Source organism: Equus quagga, chromosome 13, assembly GCF_021613505.1.
Source record: "Equus quagga isolate Etosha38 chromosome 13, UCLA_HA_Equagga_1.0, whole genome shotgun sequence".
Lineage (NCBI taxonomy): Eukaryota > Metazoa > Chordata > Mammalia > Perissodactyla > Equidae > Equus > Equus quagga.
The window spans coordinates 98,643,287-98,662,945 of record NC_060279.1 but is presented as its reverse complement, the minus strand read 5'-3'; the positions used below and the strand labels follow the sequence as shown (position 1 = coordinate 98,662,945).

Here is a 19,659-nt window from a genome sequence, read left to right as displayed (position 1 = left end):
TTTCTCATTGGCTGAGCTGTGGTGTTTCTCATTGGCTGGCCTGCAGCATTTCTCATTGGCTGGGCTATGGCATTTCTCATTGGCTAAGCTGTGGTGTTTCTCATTGGCTGGGCTGTGGTGTTGCTCATTGGCTGAGCTACTGTGTTTCTCATTGGCTGAGCTCCTGCATTTCTCATTGGCTGGGCTGTTGCTGGGTGGGAGAGAAATCTTCCTTCGGCAGTGAAGTAGTTTTATCTCCTGTCCAAGGTGTGAGAACACTTCCCTTCCTGGTTGGAGTAATTGATGACGTGTGATAGGGCACAAGAGCTGCCCCTACAGGCCTCCCCACTCCAATTTCGTTAAGATTCCTTTTATTAATTTCGACAGGGGTTAGGGCTTCAACATGTAAATTACGGGGTCGGGGGAGAGCACAGTTCAGTCCCTAACACCCTATATTGCCTATAAACTGATAGCTTATCAGTATAAACTGATAGTTTATAGGCAATAGGGAGGCTGGAATATGGAGCTCTAGAAACTTGATAAAACTTAGATTCAATCTTTTAGGCAAGAACCCTTCACTGATGGTGCTTTCCCACTGTTCGTGATATTGCCAGGGTTAGCGGTTGGTCAGTGAGTTCAGATGGTGTTGGCCTGACAGCCAACTGTGTTCTAAGTAGAATGGGATTATTAAGAGTGCGCCTTGGGCCAAGCGTGGACTCTTTTGGATCCACGTGGGTATTATCCTGAGTGCGGCCTGGGGAATTGGGACTGCCAAGCACTGTTGAGTACTGCTGTGCACTGCCCAACTCTAGGGAGCACCCAGAGCCCCAGCTGGCTCCAGCCTGGGTCGCCTGCTGCCCTGGCCCATGGTGGGGAAGTTTGACCATCAAGCTGCTGCTTCAGGGTGAACAGGGAGGGCACCCTGGGGACAGCTGCGTGTGTCCCTCCTGAGCAGTTGTCAGAGCAGGTGCCTCCCCCCAAGGCAGGACGTGGGGGCTGAGGCCAAGGCCACCTGCTCACCGCTGGCTCCGCCCGCCTGCAGTTGAGCATCGACAGTTGCTGGGTAGGCTCCTTCTACTGCCCCCAGCCCAACTTCACCGCCACCATCTACGACGCCATCGCCACTGAGAGCATCCTCTTCATCCGGCAGAACCAGCTCGTCTATTATTTCACGGGCACCTATATCACACTCCACGAGAGCAACCGTGGCAGCGGTGAGGGGCCGTGGCATCTCAGGTGGGGAGGGCGCCTCAGCGAGCAGGTCCACTGGAGGCACCTGGGACTGGAATTGCCGTGGGGGCGGGGGCGGGGGCAGGGGGAGGGTGTCGAGGGAACTTTCCAAGGTCCTGAATCATCCCTGCCCTCCCTGCAGGGCCTTCTCCCCTCTGCACGTTGGGGTGAGGCTTTCTCCCAGACCTTCCGAGGTACTGAGAACCAGCTGGGGGAGGAGGGAGGCTCGAGAGGGAAGGGAAGGAGCAGAGAGAGAGAGACTTAGCATGCACGCGTGCACCCACACACACACGTGAGTGTCAGAAGGACAGAGACAGGCATACCAAGAGAGAAATCTGGGGGGTGGAGGAGCGGCATAGAGAGTCAGAGAGAGAGAGACAGAGAGAGAGAGGGACGGGACACTGGAGAAGCAAAGCTGTGAAGGAGATTGATCAGAGAGGAAAAAGAGAGACTTCTTTTTTTTTTTTAAAGATTTTATTTTTTTCCTTTTTCTCCCCGAAGCCCCCTGGTACATAGTTGTATATTCTTAGTTGTGGGTCCTTCTAGTTGTGGCATGTGGGACGCCGCCTCAGCATGGCTTGATCAGGGGTACCATGTCCACGCCCAGGATTCGAACCGACAAAACACTGGGCCGCCTGCAGTGGAGCGTGCCAACTTAACCACTCAGCCACGGGGCTGGCCCCTAAAGAGAGACTTCTGATTCATCCCCATCTTTTAACAATAGCAAAGCCCTCCAAGTCCTAGTTTTCCCCCCACCTAAATGAGCGATGTCGTTTAGACAGCTTATGGGGTCACTCAGACTTACAGGGTCACAGAAATGGGTACTGTAATGTATGTTCCATTAGTTAGTGCCTGTTCTCGACAGCCCCATTTTTCTCCCTTTCTTTCTGAGGGCACTTCGACAGTGGGAGAAACCAAGTTAAAATGGGCTTAAGCCAAAGAAAGGGGGTGTTTATTGGCTTAGATAGCTGAAAACCCCAGGAGCAAGTTGGTTTCAGGCATAGTTGGATCCAGGGGCTCACTGTAGCTATTAGACAGCCCCCTCCTTGTGGTGGCCATGGTGACTCCCCCCTTCCCCAGCAACTGCAGACTTTTATGCCCTCAGGGGCCCCAGGAAAGATCATCTCTTTGTTAGTGGTTGCAAGCTGGGACTGTCTTGGACTTGCCCAGTTTGGACACATGCCCAGCTCAGAACCAATCACTCTGGCCAGGGGAATGCAAGGGTGAGGTCAGCCCAGTCTGAACCTTGGGGATGGAGTGTGAGCAAGCAGGCTTTTCTCAAAGGCAGCTGGGGCCCTATACCAAGGGCCCCTCAGACACCACCCTGAACAGCTGCTCCAGCAGGAGAGGACAGGTAACAGGCTCATTAAGGCCGGGGAAATGTGGTTGGGGGGCCAAGGTCCCAGGTCCAAATGCTTGGGCCTGAGGCTCTATGCTGGCCCCCCACAGGGAGCTGGGTTCGTGTCCTGGCCAAGGAGTGCATCAAGAAACTATGCCCTGTGCATTTCCATAGCAACGGCTCCGAGTACATAATGGCCCTCACCACTGGCAAGAACGAAGGTTATGTCCACTTTGGGACCATCACAGGTAAGGGTGAGGGCCCCTCCATACCCTCTCACCTCCAAGAATTCTGACCTCAGGCCCTCATCCCTCACCAGGTGCCTTCAGGAGGGATCCCAGGCTGGAGGTTGTCCCTGTGAGTGGGGATGGGTTTATGCATGTGTAGGGGTAGGGCTTGGGGTCTATTATGTATCTTTCATGATGTGTTTGGTTTCAAAGAGCAGAAGCCCAATTCAAAAATCATTTAGGCATGATAAAGAATTTGTGGACTTATATAAATGAAAAGACCAGATTTCAACTTCAGGCATGGCTGGATCCAGGGGCTCACAGGGTATATCATCAGAACTCTGTCTATCTCTTGGCAAGGTAGTATAGCATAGCGATTATAGCACAGGTCTGGAGAGAAACCTCTCCGACACACCCAACTTAAGTCACCTGTGGCTTTGGACGGACACTTAACCTCTCTTTTTGGCCTCACTTCCTCATCTGCAAAATAGGGCTCATAGCAGTAGTACCTGCTTCATTGGGTGGACAGGAAGATTAAATAAGTTGGCATATGGGAAGGTCTTAGGACGGTGCTGGGGACATGGCGGGTGCTATAAAGGGTTTATTATCATGAGCCCTATGATTTGGCTTCGTTTTCAGGTAGATACTCCTCTCACGGGGGTTAAAGATGGCTCCCAGGAACTCAGGGTCACATCTCCCACCAGTTTGAGCCCCCCAGCCTCCAGAGAATGAGAGCAGCCTCTTCCCCATTAACTCTAGCAGGAATCCCAGGGTGCACTCTGATTGGCCCATTATGGGTCACGTGCCCAGACCTGAGCGGAGACAGACAGACTCTGATAGGCTAGATGTGAGTGACTGACAGGCCAGGGGGTGGGACCTGCTCCCTGGCATCCCAGGGACTAAGCCGGCAGGGAGGCCCCAGTGTTCCACCCTGGACAGTGGGAGAGCTGGCGGGGCGCAGGGGGTGCCAGACGGGCTGGGAAGGGCCTGAGTGTGGACCTGCCCTGCTCCCCAGATGGCCGCGTGTCCTTCGAGTTGCTGCCCAGGAAGCAGTCCGTGTGCCAAGGGATACAAGGTACCCGTCTCCCAGAGGGGTCTGTGGCCGGCGGGTGGGGGTTCGAGCAGGTGGGAGAGCAGGGCAAGCGGGGAGAGGTGACGGGAAAGGATGGCAGTGTCTTGGGAGGGGTGGAGCGTTACAGGGGCAGACTTGGCAGTCACAGAGACGGTGGAGAGGGGCGGGGTCCGAGGACATCTCCGGACCGCCCTCTTCCCCGTCCAGTTGTCAACTGCTCCATAACCTGGGCCGTATACATGGAGGACCACCACCGCCTGCTGCTGCTGGTGGAGATCGAAGACCCTGCCGCCGGGAAGCGTTTCCAGGTGGTCAGCTACGACCTGGGTAATTGGGGCACCACGAGGGGCTGAGCGCCAAGGGGTGGGAGTCCAGGATGTGAACTGCGTGTCCATCCTGTGGGGTCTGCGCCCAGCAGACAGTGGGAGGAACTGTTGCTCATGTCACTCCTGGGTAAGGAGTAGTGGTGGAAAACAGGCTTGGTGGGCTGGAGAAACTGAGAGGAAGTCCATGTGACCAGAACAGAGGGGGAGGGAGGAAGGAGCGAGATTGGAGAGGTGAGCAGAAGCCAGATATGGAAGGGTTTTGTGGCTCACAATAAGGAGATTTGATTTGATTTTACCTGAAGTGAGAACAGGGCTGCCACGTACAGTTGTAGAGGCTGTGCACTGCACTCCCCAGCCAAGGAATCAGAGGAAGCAAGTCCTGTGCCCTACCAAGCCTCTATCCTCTCAGAGGATATAATTCACACACAGAAACTCTAAGGGCTAACAGACCCCAGTGGGAAGCCATTGGAGGGTTTTTTAGAGAGTTGGGAACCTAGTGGCTTGCCCAGTTTCAGGTTTTGGAAGCTCAGGGCCTCAGGAGATTTTGCTGTCTTCTCCACACCCATAGTCAGTGATTACCTGGCCATCCTCTACACCATCCCGGAATTCATCCCTGACGGTAGGAGGGGAAGGCGAGGGGGTCTCAGCGGTGGGTGGGGTGAGAAAGGGCCCAGGTGGCCCCTCCTCACTGCTGTGTCCCCTCTGCCTCTGCCCGGCCAGCCCGAGGCCTGGAGTTCCTGATGATCCTAGGAACAGAGTCTTACACCAACTTCCCTATGGTGCCCAAGGGCATGTCCTACAACCCATACAACCACATGCTGTTCATCTGGGGCAACTTCCTCCTGCAGAGGTACGGGTCGGGGCGTGGTCTGCCTCCCCAGCCCCATTGCAGAGTGGGGGGGGTGGGGGGGCGGGGGCTGAAGTCGCCGAGTTTTTAGAGGCTGCCTGAGTCCAGAAGTTGTCAGGACTGTGATGGGGGAAGCGCTGCTGGGGTGGCCAGGACTAGGATAGGGGAACTGATTTTGAAAACTGTGGCAGCCCCCTTGTGAGGATGCAGCCTAAGTGAGCAATGGCGGGGCACTGTCTGCAGAGAGGCTGGGATCCCTGTCACCCCTCAGGAACCTAGGGGCCCAGAACCAGCTCCATAGGTGGTTGGCCGAACGCTCCTGCTTGCAGATGGGCAGGCCGCCCGGAGGGTTTGGAGGGGGGGCCGCCCTGTACATGTTCTCACAAGGCTAGTGAAGAACTGAGTGCACGGTTCCTGCCTCCGGCGAGGCCTGGAGTGGGGGGAGCAGATGCCCTCTGGGGGCCTGGCCTGGGCACCCCCAGCTCCCCTCTCTGCCCTGCAGTTATGACAACGAAAACTTCATCTACCTGCTGGACTTCCCCAAGGAGCTGTCTATCAAGTACCTGGTCAACTCCTTCCGAGGGGAGATGGCGATTGTCACCGAGACCGAGGAGGTGGGCTGCCCTGCCCCTCTCCCCACTTCTTCTCTGCGTACCCCCAAACCCCAGGAGTCTCCCTTTTCCCCTGTCAGGGTAGAGGGGCCCAGGGGAGGGAACACCCTCAGGGACCCCGGGTTAGGGCTGCCGAAGCTCCATTTATACCCTGGAACTCACAGGATCAGTGTCTTTTCCAAAGCCACTCAGCGGCGTGACAGACCTGTGCTCAGAGTTATCACCCGATTTCCCGAGGGGGCCCTCTTTCATTCATCCTGTGCTTGTTGATTTCATAAATATTGAGCACTTACTGTATACCTGACGCAGTGCTGGGGACACAGTGGTGACCGAGTCAGCCCTGGGCCCTGCCCTCACAGGGCCACAGTCCATCGGGAAGACAGACTCCTTCCCAGACAGTGACAGCTCAGAGTGGTCAGGGCCACAGTGGGGAGAACAGCGCCCATGGAAGTTCAGAGGAGGGCCTGATCCAGGCTGGGCGTGTGGGCATCAGGGAGGGCGTCATAGAGGAGGCCACACGGAGCGGGGACATCCTAAAGGCTGAGCCTGAGGAGGAGGCCAGGTCTAGAGTCAAATGCATTGGGGGCCTAAAGGGGTGGGCATCAGTGCAGTGGTGGGAACTGAGGCCGAGGGGATGGCGAGACCCTGCAGTGGGCAGAGAGTGAGAAGGAAGAAGAGGGCTGAGCCCTAGGAACCCCAGCCGTTAGGGGCCAGGATTAGGAATGCTTAAGTGGCAAGTCCTCGGAACTCAAGCAGATCAAAACCCGGAAGACACGTATCCTGGTGAGTGAGGGCTGGGCTCGGGGGAGCTCGGGTTCTGGCAAGGAGGGAGAAGGTACGTGAGCTCACCTGGTTCCAGCTGAGAGGCAGAGGTGGGGTCCGCGGTCCCCGTGCCCTCACACACACAGCTGGCTGTCACCCCCAGATCTGGTACCTCCTGGAAGGCAGCCACCGGGTGTACAAGCTGTTCCCGTCTGAGGGCTGGGAGGTGTACGTCAGCCTGCAGCGGATGCATCAGTCCTCTCTCCACGCCCCCAATGAGACCATGGTCACTCTCTTCTACGAAGACAGCAAACTGTACCAGGTGCTCGGCGGGGGCCGTGGGGAGACACGGGGGGCTGCAGGCAGCTGACTGCAGCTCACCTGGCCCTGCCTTCCCGCTGCAGCTGGTGTACCTTATAAACGACCAGCAGGGCCGGCTCGTCAAGAGGCTGGTGCCCGTGGAGCAGCTTCTGATGTACCAGCAGCTGGGCAACCGCTACGTCTTGGAGCGGCAGGGGTGAGAAGATGCTGGACCACGGCAGTAGTCAGAGAGCCCTGGGCACTGCTCCACTCCAGGGGTGGGGGTGGCGGGGAGCTGAGCCATCCCTAGTGACAACCTCCGGGCTGTGATGGGGGAGCTCAGGGCTTATGGAAGCTCAAAGCAGGGGCCTGGCCCAACCTGGGTGAAGGGCGTATCAGGGAGGGCTTCCAGGAGGAAGAGATGCATGAGCACTTCTGTGACCGGAAGGGTAAGGAGGAAGTGGCCAGGGGGTAAGATGGAGAAGGGTGTTCCAGACGGGGGACCCACACGTGCAAAGGCCCAGAGGAGCAAAGGAGATTGGGTGTTCAAGAACTGAGAGAAAAGACAGTGCCGGTAGAGTGCAGTGGTGATGGCAGGGTGGACCAGGTGAGCCTGGGGTCAGAGGGAGGAACTTGAACTTCATCCTGAGGGGCCTGGGGAGCCATGATGGGACTAAGGAGAGGGACTCCATGGTCAGATTTTACTGTGTTCGGTGATGATCCTTCTGGTCACCTGCAGAGAGTCCAGGGAGGCATTTAGGGGGCGGGGGGAGTGAAAGGCCGCTTAGGAGCTTGAGTGCCATGGGGCCAGGGGCATCTGGGATGAGGTCCAGGGCACCAGGACTGAGGCCGAGGAGGAAGGCAGCGCTGGATCAGATGTGGGGCCCCCGCAGCGCAGAGGGGAGAAAGGGGCCTGCGAGCGCGGAACAATCAGCTGCGTCCCCCTGCCGCCGCCAGGGGCCACCTGACGCTCTCCTTCAGCAACCTCTGCCCCTTCACGGTGATGCGCCTGCGGGACCTGCCCAACCCGCAGATCTACACGCGCCAGGAGCGCTACCGCGCGCGGCCGCCGCGCGTGCTGGAGGCCTCGGGCTTCCACACCAGGAACTCGCTCGCCGTCTATCAGGGCCTCGTCTACTACCTGCTCTGGCTGCACTCCAAGTACTACAAGGTGGGCGTCCGGCGGCCCGTGGGGCCGGGCCGGTCGAGACGGGACGGAGGAGGCTTGGAAAGCCCGCGTGGCTGGAAGAACGGGCGCGGAGGGTGGAACAGAGCGGCGCTGCCTTGGAGAGTCTGAGGCTGAGTGGGGGCCGGCTGAGGACTATGAGCCGGGCTTTGAAGCATGGCTTTCAGGATGTGGTGTTGGGCTGAAAGCGGGGCTTGGGGACAGGCCGGGGTATGCACCTTTTGCTTTGGGTTAGGGGCTGGGACTGAGGCCAGGAAGGGGGCTGGGAATGCCACCTGCCTGGGGACGCCCCCCCTCCCCCGCCCCCCTCACGGTGCCGGCGGTCCCTGCAGCCATATGCGGACCCGGTGCACGACCCGACCTGGCGCTGGTGGAAGAACAAGAAACAGGACCACGTGCGTGGAGAGGGCTGGGAGGCGGGGAGGGGCGGCCCGGACACCCCTCTCCGTGCCCCTCTGCGGACGCTGACTTTGCCCCTCGTCCCATCCCCCAGCATTACTACTTCTACCTGGCGAGCAACTGGCAGAGCGCGGGTAACGTGCACATTGACATGGCCAGCTACGAAAAGATCTACGACCTCAAGGCCGAGCACGAGCTGCCCGAGCGCATCTTCCTGGACAAGGGCGCCAGCTACCGCTTCTCCATCTTCCTGAGCGTCCGCGGGCACTCGTTCAAGTCGGAGGCCCAGAGCGGTCTGTGGGCGGGGCCTGAGCGGAGCCCGACGGGCGGGCTGGGCGACGGCGGGGGCGGGGGCGGGCGCCTGGGCCCCATCCGAGGGGCGGGGCTTCTGTGGGCCGGGCGCGAGGCCCTGACCCCTCCTTCTGGCCCCGGCAGGCTTCTCCTTCTACCTGAGGAGCCGGTTGGATCTGGGCCTGGTGCTGGCCCACCCGCACTGCATTGAGGCCGTGGTCTGGCAGGAGCTCCTCATCAATCGCAGCTCGGTGCTTTTCTGGGTAAGACCAGGCGGGGAGGGGGTGCCGAGGGGGGGCAGCGGACCCTGAGAAGCCCGCGGTCAGCCGTCCCTGGGTGCTCCCGCAGGCCTGCTGACCCCTTCCTTTCGGCCCCCACCCCCAGGTTACCCTCAGTGATAAGAAGGCTTGCTTTGACCAGGGCATTAGTGGACACCATCTCATGAAGACCTCCATGCTGATTAAGGTGCGCCCCCGAGCCTGGAGGGAGGTAGGCGGGATGAGGGGAGAGAGCGGGCCCAGGGGGCCGCGGTCATCACCTGCTCCTACCCACAGGTGGTGGGCTCGGCCGGACACTGCTTCCAGAACACGTACCAGGGGCCGCGCATGCAAGTATTGGACCTTGGGGTACTGGGCCCTGTGCAGGAGGGTGGGGGTTGGGGCGAGTCTCAACAGGGCTGGTTCCGAGTGCTCCCTGGGGGCATCCTACCGCGTTCATAATTTCTTCCCTCTCCTTCGTTTTCCTCCTTCATTCACCCACCCATCCACTCCCGCCTTTCATCCATTCCTGTTTCCAGAAAGGGCCGCCTTACTGGTTGTGTAGATTGCACACAAGCTTGTATGTTCCTCCTGGTCCTTCCCTGCCGGGGCAATGACTATCTGGGACTAACCGTGTGACCATATTGCCCATCTAAAATTAAGTTTAAAAAAGCCAATGATGTTTGCTTCCAGACAGACAAAGAAACGGAGGGGCTGAAGGTAGGATGTAGTCTGAGCTGCGCTTCCTTTGTATGCTCAGGCTGGGGCCTTTCAGATTCTCCTCTCTCTCCTCACCCCCGTGTTACAGATCAAGAGGCATGTGTATTTGGAAGGCTTGGCGCCTCTCTGGCTCCCCATCCTGGAAAAACTGGAAGCCGGAACTCACTGATAAGCAGTGGGTTCTCAATCTGTAAATAGGGTGCATGAAGGAGGGAAGAAATGAATTTACATCCAGTAGGTCCTCAATCAAACTTGCTTATGTGAATAAAGGCTCGGAGTGTCTCTCAGCAGGCCAGCCCCAGAGGCGGGCCTACAGGGGGAAGGGGGCTGGGGCTGGGGTCTCACGCATCAAGCACGAACAGATATCACTCCCTGCCCCCTGCCCCAAAGCTTAGTCATTCGTCCCACCAATGCTTACTGAGTGCCTCCCACACGCCAGCATTGTTTTAGGTGCTGGAGTTAGGAGGGTGACCGAAACAGACAAAATCTCTGTCCCCATGAAGCTGATGTTCTGGTGGGGCGGGGGGGGCGGGGGGGGGGGGGGGTGGTGGCGGGGGGGGGGGGCGGGGGGAGGGGGGGTGGGCACTGATTTCTTAGGGCTGCCATAAGGAAATACTGCAGACTGGAAATTTCTTCTCATCCAGTTCTGGAGGCCAGAAGGCCGAGGTTCTGAGGGAGAATCTGTTCCGTGCCTCTCCTTGCTTCTGCTGGTTGTCAACAATCCTTGCCAGTCCTCTTGGAGAAGTGTCACTCCAATCTCTGCCCTCATCTTCCCAAGGCGTTCTCTCTGTGTGTCTGTGTCCAAATGTCCCTCTTCCCATAATGACACGAGTCCTTGGATTAGGGCCCACTCTGATGCAGCATGACCTCCTCTTAACTTGATGATGTCTGTAAAGACCCTGTTCCAAATTAGGTCAACCCACAACAGAGAGTCAGGCAACGAGCAGGAGAAATACAAGGTGCTGTATGTTAAGAGATGATGAGAGCTAGGAGAAAAGTAAGCAGCAAGGGGCAGGGGGGAGGCGAGCATTCTCCATGGGATGGTTCAGGGAAGGCCTGGCCCAGGGAAAGTGAGCAAAGACTTGAAAGAGAGGAGGAAGCGAGCCCCGGCGTTCTGTGTGGAAAGGCACAGCCGAGAGGGACAGGTAGTGGGAAGGCCTGGAGGCAGGAGGATGTTTCCTGTGTCAGAATAAAGGAACAGCCAGGAGCAAGTGTGGCTGGATCAGGGCGAGAAAGGAGGAAAGGGGAGAGAGACGAGGTCACAGTTGCGACGGTGGGCAGATCACTGAGGCCCAGGGGGGCTGCGGTGAGTGAGATGGTACCCCGAGAGGGCTCTGAGCAGAGGAGCAGCTCGGGTGCTCACAGGGACCCTCTGGCTGCACCTGGGGGACAGACTGGGAGGGGCGGGGGCAGCAGGAAGACCAGGCAGGGAGCAAGGGTGGGGCGGAGGCGTTGAGGAGCTGAGTGAGAGAATGGCTCTGTGCTGAAGTTCAGAGATGACAGGATATCTGGAGGGATTGGATGTGAGGGGAGAGGGCGAGGTTTCCGGGATCAGGCCAAGGCTTGTATCCTGAACATGGAACGATGAGGTGCCAAGAACGAGATGGGTTGTGGTCAGATTGAATCCGAGACGTCCCTTAGACCTCTCAGTGAGCGAGTGGCCGCTGGGTAAAGTCTTTGGCCCAGGCCTAGCCTGGGAAGTGTTTAATCTACGGCCACCAACCCCTTTCCACAGTTGCTGTCAGGCCCAGGCCCGTCTCTGGATGCCCATGTCCCTCTGGCGATCGGGTGAAACCCTTGGGCCCTCCCGCCGAAATGAGCCAGGGGCCCTTCCCTCTGAAGGCAGTGTCATGGGGCTCCCTGACCCTGACCCCCATCCTGGCCTCTCCCTCCCTCATAGAGCCCACACTCCCTGGGTCTATTGTTTGAGAATTTGGGCCCAACTTCGGCCCCATGAAGCCCGCCTAGGAGTTGCCTTTTCCACAGGTGCAGGTGTCAGTGGTTTTGTTTCTGTCTTACTCTGGACGCAGCTCGAGCCAACCTGTCTCAGCTCCAATCCCAGCTCTGCCACCTACCAGCTGTGTGGCTTTCGATCATTAATTAGTGGCTTGACCTCTCTGTGCCTCACTTTTGCCATCTCTAAGACGGAGATATTAGTAGTCTTTACCACACAAGGCTGTTATGAGGATTAAACGAATTTGAATATGTAAAGCATCTGGACATCACCCAGTGCCTTGCGCACAGTGAGAGCAGCTATTGCTCTAATGATAATAGTGACCCCACCCCTCCTGGTGAGGGTGAGCCTGGCAGTAGTGGTGGGGGATGTGGGAGGAGGGGTGGAGGAGGAGGTGTCCAGCGCGAGGCTCTTCTCCCCCAACTCAGGGTAACCTGATGGTGCCAATGTTCATCGGCTGCCCCCCGGGCAAGCGCCTGGCCTTCGACATCACCTACACGCTGCAGTACAGCCGCCAGCAGAACAAACACTACTTCGACTGCGTGCACGTGGACCGCGAGATGCCCTGCTTCCTCTTCCGCGATAGTGCGTGTCCGGCTGTTCGCGCTCCTCTGCCCCCACCACTTGGCCCTCCCTGCCCGCTCACCTTGCCTCTGCTCTTCCTCTTGGTTCTCGCATCTCTCCTTCCTCCCCTCTCCGTCCTCCACCTCTCGGGCCCAGCTAATTTCTTCTCCTCCTGGCTTCAACCCTCTCCGACTCCACAGTCTTCTACCCCTTCTTCTTGATCCAAGATTTGGTGACGGGAGATTCTGGCAGTTTTCAGGGCAGGTAAAGGCGTGGCCAAGCCAGCGGCTGACGGGAGTGGGGTGGCTGGAGTGGGCGGGGCAATAAGGGGGGTGGGTGGTAGAGGTAATGCGGGACTCAGGACACCGAGGCCAGTCCCTGCGCACCTCTGCTCCCCGCAGCTACGTGCTGAAGGTGGTGGGCGGCGGGCCTACCCTGGACACCATCAAGGAATACAGCGAGGAGGACATCTACCGTTACAACAGCCCCCTAGACAAGTAATCCCTGTGGGCCCTGGCCCCCCCCCCCGCCCATCGGCCTTCCTCTCCCGCAGACCCCTCCCGCTTCCCGCCACAGACCTCGCCCTTGCTGCAAGCCCCGCCCACAGAGCCAGCTCCTAGGGTCCCGCAGACTCTGGCCCCGCCCACGCCGCGAGGCCCCGCCCGCCAAGGGCTCCGCCCCTCCTTCCCCTGCTCACCGGCTGGCCTCGCTCTGGGCCCGCGGCCGAGGCCCGCCCCGCCCCCACTGAGGTCCCGCGGTCCCGCACAGGACCGACAGCCTCATCTGGACCACGAGGAACGCAACGACCACCGAGGACCCGGCCTTCAACATCTTGTCCCACCAGAGCTTGGGCATCGAGTGAGTGCATGGCCTGGCTGCAGGCCACCTTACCCCCACCTGCCCACAATCCCTTCTGCCTCCGTCCTCAAGCCACGCTGACCGCCTTGTGTTCCTCAAATGGGACTGACCTTTACCAAGCTGGACCCTGTGTGCACAGTGCTGGGCCCTCTGACTCTCTTCAGACCTTGGTTCGGATGCCCCTTCATCCAGGAGGACTTTTCTGACTGTTCTGGATGGGCCAGGGGACTCCCACGTCCTCCTGTGCTTTCCCCGTTTTCACCCTGAGCCCTCTGCCTGTATCTGCCATCCTGGTCCCGACCCCTCTGCCGGTGCCCCCTCATCCCGGCCCTGACCCCTACGGTGTGAGATTATGCCTCATGGGGGCTCGCCAGAGTTCTGGGTTGGAGGGAGAAATCGGCGGTTGGCACGTGCCAGGCAAGGTTTGTCCCACAAGTGCCTGAACTTGTGCCGCCAGGTGGCTGTGTCTGGAGAACTCCCCATGCCATGACACCATTCCCCATAGCATCTTCGCCCCCGAATTCTTCTTCAAGGTGTTGGTGAGCAATAGGTGAGCCAGGCATGGGGCCCAGGTGGGGTTGGGAGCCTCCTGTGGGGTGGCCGATCTTCCCCCAATCCTGCACCCCATCCCCGCCAGAGGTGTGGACAAGAGCACATACTGTGACTACCAGCTCACCTTCCTGTTGCACATCCACGGCCTCCCACTCAGTGCCACGCGGGCGCTCTTCATCCTCGTGGTGAGTGGCTGTTGCGAGCTGCCCTGTGGGGTGGATGGGACCCCGGGCTGCCCACCCACCCACACCTGCTGTGCGGTGCCTCCAGGTGTCGGCCAGCATCTTTTTGGGCCTGGTGGTCCTCTACTTAATCTTCTGCCTCCTGCTGCCTGTTATGATGAAGGCCTGCAACATCCTCCGCTGGAAGATCAACAACCTCATCGCCTCAGAGTCCTACTACTCCTCCACCACCTCTTCCATGATCTTCAGCAGCGCCTCTAGGACCAGATCCAGGATCGGCTCGAGGATCAGCTCCAGGATCATCTCCAAGATGGCCGAGGAGAAAACGGCCAAACCTGAGTAGACCTTGTAGAAGAAGTCGCCGGCCTGAGCCCCTTGGCTGCCCCGTCCCCGCCCCCCCTCAGCCCTCACTTCCTGGGCCAGCTTGGAAATGCAGCCTGTCACCCATCCCAGGCCTTTCTTTCTGTTTTGCTTGAATTTTCATTTCTCATTCAGACCCTAATAAAGCCTCATTTCAGGACCATTTGGGGGGCCTTGTAAGTGTTCCTGTTCGGTTTGTTTGACTGTCCACACAGCCACAGGGGCCACTAAAATCTCAAATCCTCTGTGCTGGCTGGTGAGTAGTGGCTTCTCTGTGTGCCTGCCAATCAGCCCCTCCCCAGTGCCCCAGCCTCCGTACAGTCCAGCGGGTCCTCCCTGACCCAGGCCCATTGCCATGGCCAGCAGTCTGTTCTGGTTGTTTGGACGCAGGTTTAGAGCGAGTCATTAAATATTTTGAATGTCAACACCTATCTAGTGTCTAGCTTAAGGAAGGGACTCTGGAGAGGTTAGGATTTTTGTTTTAGTTGCAAGTATCAAAAGTTTCGTAGTCCACCTGGAAATGGTAATTTATGGGCTTGGTTAATATAGGCTTCAGCTACAGTTTGATCCAGAAGTCCTTGATGTCCAGAGGATTCTGGGACCATTTCCCTGTAGCTTTCCCTGCTCTGCCCTCCTCTGAGTGTGGTCTCTGACCTCAGGCCAGCCCCCGTCGCGGTTTGAAGCTGCACATCTACAAGTCTTATTGTCCAGAGGAAGAAGGGGCTGGAGGCCAACATTCCCAGGCCGAAGCCCTGTCAGTGTCTCTGACTGGATGGGGCTGGGTCACCACTTCACCACTCGCTGTGCTTGAGGGATCAGCCTTTGATTGGTTTAAGCCACTCAGAGCCCACCCCTGGAGCTGCCGGTAGCCCGTCCCACCCTCGTCTCTTGCTTGTGTGTGTGGAAGGGCAGTTCTTATGAGGAAAATGTGCTCTCAGGAACGGGAAAAGGAGACTGAAAGGCAAAAAGCAAATGTGCCTTTGGACTCCACTCCCCATTCACTGAATAGGCTCAACTCCAGCCCCTCCCCAAAGGGCCTGGGCGGACTGACTATGGAGGTTGTCTCACCATCCCCCTCCACTCCTCTGCTCCAGGAGTACAGGCCCAGGGGACACATGCTGTGAGGGGACACCAGGGCAGACAGCCGGGTCAGCTTGTCCATGATGAGACAGCACAGCTCCAGAGCAGGCAAGGCCACTGAGGTCACGTTATGGAGCTTGAGAATTAGCAGAGGCGAGAACCCAAAGGACCACGGTCTGATGTAGAAAGATGCTCCTGGCAGCCCTGTGGAGGACAGCTCAGGGCTGGAGGCAGAGATCCCAGGAAGGCAGTAGGCCAGGGACCTGCGCACAAGAGGGTGAGCTGGACCAAAGCCTGGTGGAGGGAGGAGAGGAGGGGGCAGGTGGGAGAGATGCTCGGGAGGCCTAGGGGACAGGCTGTGGGGCTGGTGGGCCACGGAGGGAGTGGGAGTGAGGGAGGCATTTAGGAAAAGGCCCAGGGATCTGTCCTGGAGACCAGGGGACAAAGAGGCTGTCCCCGAGATAAGGTGCAGGGAGAAGGAGCAGGTTTGGGGGAGATACTGAGGCCGATTGGTGTCCTGGTGCGTGTGGGAGACCTGAGAGATTTCTAGGGGAGGCCATGCAGGAGGCCGCGGGCACCTGGGACCTGGGGTTCAGGAGGGAGGCCGGGGATGGTCAAGCAGTATGGCACAGTGGTCGGAAGTAGAGACTTGTCTGCCAACAAAATGAATTGCATTGATGCAATTAAGGAGAACGCGATGAGGGAATATCCCGGTTCGACCTATCTTCATCTGTTTAGGCTGCTGTAACAGAGTACCGTAGACTGGGGGCTTACAAATAACAGAAATTTATTTCTCACGGTTATGGAGACGGCAAATCTGAGATCGAGGTGCTGGCAGATTCGGCATCTGGTGAGCACCTGCTTCCTGGTTCATAGACAGTCGTCTTTTGGCTGCCTCCTCATGTGGTGGAAGGGGTGAGGTAAGGCTCTGCGGTCTCTCTTATAAGAGCATCAATCTCAATTATGATGGCTCCACCCTCATGACCTAATCACCTCCCAAAGGCCCCGCCTCCTAAAGCCATCACATCGAGGGTTAGGTTTCAACACATACATTTGGTGGGGACGCGACATTCAGTCCACAGCAGAGCCCTTTCCTTGGATTGTCTGGTAATCCCTATGATGTTTTATCAGGAAAGGGCTCTCATTAGCCCCACTTCACAGACGAAGAAACAGAGGCTCAGGTGACAGACACGTGTGATTACATAAACAGGTGCTTGGACGGGCTTTTTCTAAAATTCAACACCCGTTCCTTACCTAAATTCCAAGTCAAATAGAAATAGAAGGAAACTGAACATGATTATCAAATGGCCTGATTACCAAAGACAGATGGCGTGTGACCTGTGGTAGTTAAATGCCGGAGCCATTTTCATTAAGATCAGGAACAAAACAGGAATGACTCCTCTTGCCACTGTTCAACACTGTGTGTGGAGGTTTTTAGCTAATGTAACAAGACAAGAAAAAGAATAACTCTACACGTTAGAAAAGAAAAGGCAAAAATTATCTCTACAGTAGCCCCCCATCGGGGATATGTTCCAAGACCCCCAGTGGATGCCTGAAAGCACAGATATTACCAAACCCTATATGTACTATGTTTTTTCCTAAAGATACATATTTGAGGTGCAACAGCAAAACTAGCACAACGTTTTTTCCTTCACAATTTCATAAACAGAAAATTTGTTCTCACTGTAGGTCTTAGCAACCTCACCATTTGAATTTTTTTCTTTCCTTATTAAGTCAAGAACTTCCACCTTTTTATTTAAAGGAAGCCCTTTACAGCTTCTCTTTGGCATATCCGAATTGCCAGCAACACTACTCTTGAGCTTTGGGGCCGTTACTAAGTAAAATAAGGGTTACTTGAACACCAGCACTGTGATACTGCGACAGTCAATCAATCTGATAACTGACTTGGCTACTGACTGACTAACGGATGGGCAGCAGATAACAGTGTGGACACGCTGGACAAAGGGGTGATTCACGTCTGCATGGGACACAGTGGGCTGGGACGGGATTTCATCATGCTACACAGAACAGCACTCAATTGAAAACTGATGAATTGTTTATTTCTGGAATTTTCCACTTAATATTTTCAGACTGCAGTTGACCACAGGCAACTAAACCACAGAAAGCCAAACCATGGATAAGGGGGGCTACTGTATATTCAGAAGAAATGTTGTGTACCGAAGACATCTGAATGACTGCTGTAAGAAAAGAAACCTAAATGAATTAAGACCATTTGAAAAGGTTTCTGTATATAGGACAACTGTACAAAATCAATAGCTTTTCTTGGTACTAGAACTAAAAGTTCAAGATGAAAAAATACAATTTGTCCAATTCCTGATAGCCACACAAACTACAAAACACCTCGGAATAAATCTGTCTGGAGAAGAACAGGACTTAAGAAAAGTGTACAATCTTGCTGAAAGGTGGTAAAGCTTGACATAAACGAGTGATTGAGAAGATGCGTGTCCCCGCGTTGGGAGGTACACTTCCATTCAATGAATGTTCCTGGGAATAACACAAGTCTGTATGAATCTTTTCCCACTACAGAGGGAACTTTTGGACCTGATTTTGGCTAGCAGCCTTTTCTGATATCGACCCTGATATCAGCTTCCCCACATTAAACCCAGCATATATGGGGTTAAAACCAAAACACTCATTCCCTGCTTACTCCCTGGCTTCCTGGCTCCAGAATCCGCTATCCTCCATGGAGACAGACACCGTCAAGGACAAGTACCTGGACTATCTCCTCCCGCAAAGAGATACAGGCTGGTGGGAAAGCTGCTGACCAGCAAGGTCATGAGCTCCCTCCTCTCTGCAAGTGTCTCAAGGCCAAACACAGGCTGGTGGGAAAGCTCCGACCAGCAAGGCCATATGCTCCCCCTCCCCCACCTAAAACCCCAAATAAAAACCCTTCCTTTTAGCTTTTCCGGGAGCTTGGGATTTCAGCGTTAGCTGCCCTCTCTCCTTGCTCAGCGCTATGCAAAAATAAAATTCCTACTTTCTTCCACCACACCCGGTGTCAGAGATTGGCTTGCTGCACAACGGGTGAGCAAACTCACTTCAGGTTCGGTAACATTTCCACAAAATATCAAAAGTAGTCAGCTCTTAATGATAGGAAAACCTGACAGTAGCAACCAGAGCTGGCAGCATCCATGTGTGCAAAGTCTGCTGGCCAAGGATGTTCCCACAAGAGTTGAGAAATTCTGCACACCAGCACCAGGATTCCTTCAAATCACCTCATGGTCCTGATCATAATCCTGCATCAGCCAAGTCAATGTCTGTTTTAAATATCACCATCTCCATTTCTGGCCAAGATGGAGGAACAGGGACTGGATTTACCCTCATAGCTGAAACAAACAGACACAATACATGAAACAATGGTTTTCAAGACACTGAACACCATGTAATAAAGACCAGTGATCCCTGAGAGATTGGAAACAACCTGAGTCCTGCCTGCAGTTGCTCCATCTTACCGCCTTGAGTGAGGGTCCAGGTCAAGGCGCAGGGAGGAGGAACTGAGGTATAAGTCTTTTCCCTGCATTATTTCACAGGCAGTTGCATAAAACAATAATTATAAATTAATGTTAATGAGCACACAATATGTAACGATGAAATTGTGATGATAACAATATAAAAGAGGAGGGGTGGAGCAGAGTGTCTGTATACTATTGAAATTAATCTGACATTTTTCAAACTTAAGTTGTTGTAAGTTTCAGGGTTTTTTTTTTTTTTTTGAGGAAGACTGGCCCTGAGCTAACATCCGTGCCCATCTTCCTCTGCTTTATCTGTGGGACGCCTACCACAGCATGGCTTGACAAGCGGTGCCATGTCCGCACCCAGGATCTGAATTGGTGAACCCCGGGCCGCCGAAGTGGAACGTGCGAACTTAACCGCTGTGCCACCGGGCTGGCCCCAACTTTCAGATTTTAATCATAATCCCCAAGGTAACCACTAAGAAAATAACTAAAAAATATACAGAAAGGAAATAAGGGAAGGAAAATGGTACACTATGAATAATCAACTAGATTTTTTTAAAAAGCAATCATGGAGAAATTGTGGAACAAAAAAACATATAAAACAGAGAAAACAAATAGCTAAATGGTAGAAGTAAATCCTTCTTATTAGTAATTACTTTAAATGTAAATAGGTTAGTGTCCTATTAAAAGGCAGAAATTGGCAGAGTGGATTAAAAAAACATGATCCTCCTCTTCTATGTGCTATCCACAAGAGAATCAATTTATAGACCCAAAAGATTAAAAGTAAAAGGACGAGGAAAGATATTCTGTGCAAAAAGTAACCAAAAAAGAGCTGGGGTGGCTATATTATTCCAAGAAAAAATAGACTTGAAGTCAAAAAGCTTGTAAGAGACAAAGGACATACATTGATAAAAGGCTCAATCCAACAAGAAGATATACCATATGTATAATATATATAATATAATATAATATAATATAATATAATATAATATAATAATGCACCTAAAATAGAATGCCAAAATATATGAAGCAAAAATTGACATAATTGAAAGGAGGAATAGATAGTTCTGAATAATAGTTGGAGACT

General features: G+C 55.2%; 1 protein-coding gene across 2 annotated transcripts in view; it reads left to right on the top strand.

Moving 5' to 3' along the window:
* Positions 1 to 14,170, top strand: part of CATSPERG (cation channel sperm associated auxiliary subunit gamma) — a 26,929-nt gene extending 12,759 nt beyond the window's left edge. The window contains exons 8-29 of one of the 2 annotated variants that reach the window (XM_046682876.1): positions 1,022 to 1,193; positions 2,659 to 2,796; positions 3,791 to 3,850; positions 4,055 to 4,174; positions 4,742 to 4,792; positions 4,894 to 5,023; positions 5,523 to 5,634; positions 6,557 to 6,715; positions 6,798 to 6,910; positions 7,651 to 7,864; positions 8,212 to 8,274; positions 8,373 to 8,571; positions 8,714 to 8,832; positions 8,954 to 9,034; positions 9,124 to 9,180; positions 11,929 to 12,085; positions 12,265 to 12,328; positions 12,466 to 12,561; positions 12,833 to 12,922; positions 13,380 to 13,472; positions 13,560 to 13,659; positions 13,745 to 14,170. In XM_046682876.1, coding sequence (XP_046538832.1) covers positions 1,022 to 1,193; positions 2,659 to 2,796; positions 3,791 to 3,850; positions 4,055 to 4,174; positions 4,742 to 4,792; positions 4,894 to 5,023; positions 5,523 to 5,634; positions 6,557 to 6,715; positions 6,798 to 6,910; positions 7,651 to 7,864; positions 8,212 to 8,274; positions 8,373 to 8,571; positions 8,714 to 8,832; positions 8,954 to 9,034; positions 9,124 to 9,180; positions 11,929 to 12,085; positions 12,265 to 12,328; positions 12,466 to 12,561; positions 12,833 to 12,922; positions 13,380 to 13,472; positions 13,560 to 13,659; positions 13,745 to 13,999 — 2,643 coding nt within the window. In that variant the 3' untranslated portion in view covers positions 14,000 to 14,170. Of the gene's footprint in view, positions 1 to 1,021; positions 1,194 to 2,658; positions 2,797 to 3,790; positions 3,851 to 4,054; positions 4,175 to 4,741; positions 4,793 to 4,893; positions 5,024 to 5,522; positions 5,635 to 6,556; positions 6,716 to 6,797; positions 6,911 to 7,650; positions 7,865 to 8,211; positions 8,275 to 8,372; positions 8,572 to 8,713; positions 8,833 to 8,953; positions 9,035 to 9,123; positions 9,181 to 11,928; positions 12,086 to 12,264; positions 12,329 to 12,465; positions 12,562 to 12,832; positions 12,923 to 13,379; positions 13,473 to 13,559; positions 13,660 to 13,744 lie in introns of those variants that run through there. The other variant, XR_006891601.1, reaches the window with a different exon arrangement.
* Positions 14,171 to 19,659: the final 5,489 nt, after the last annotated feature.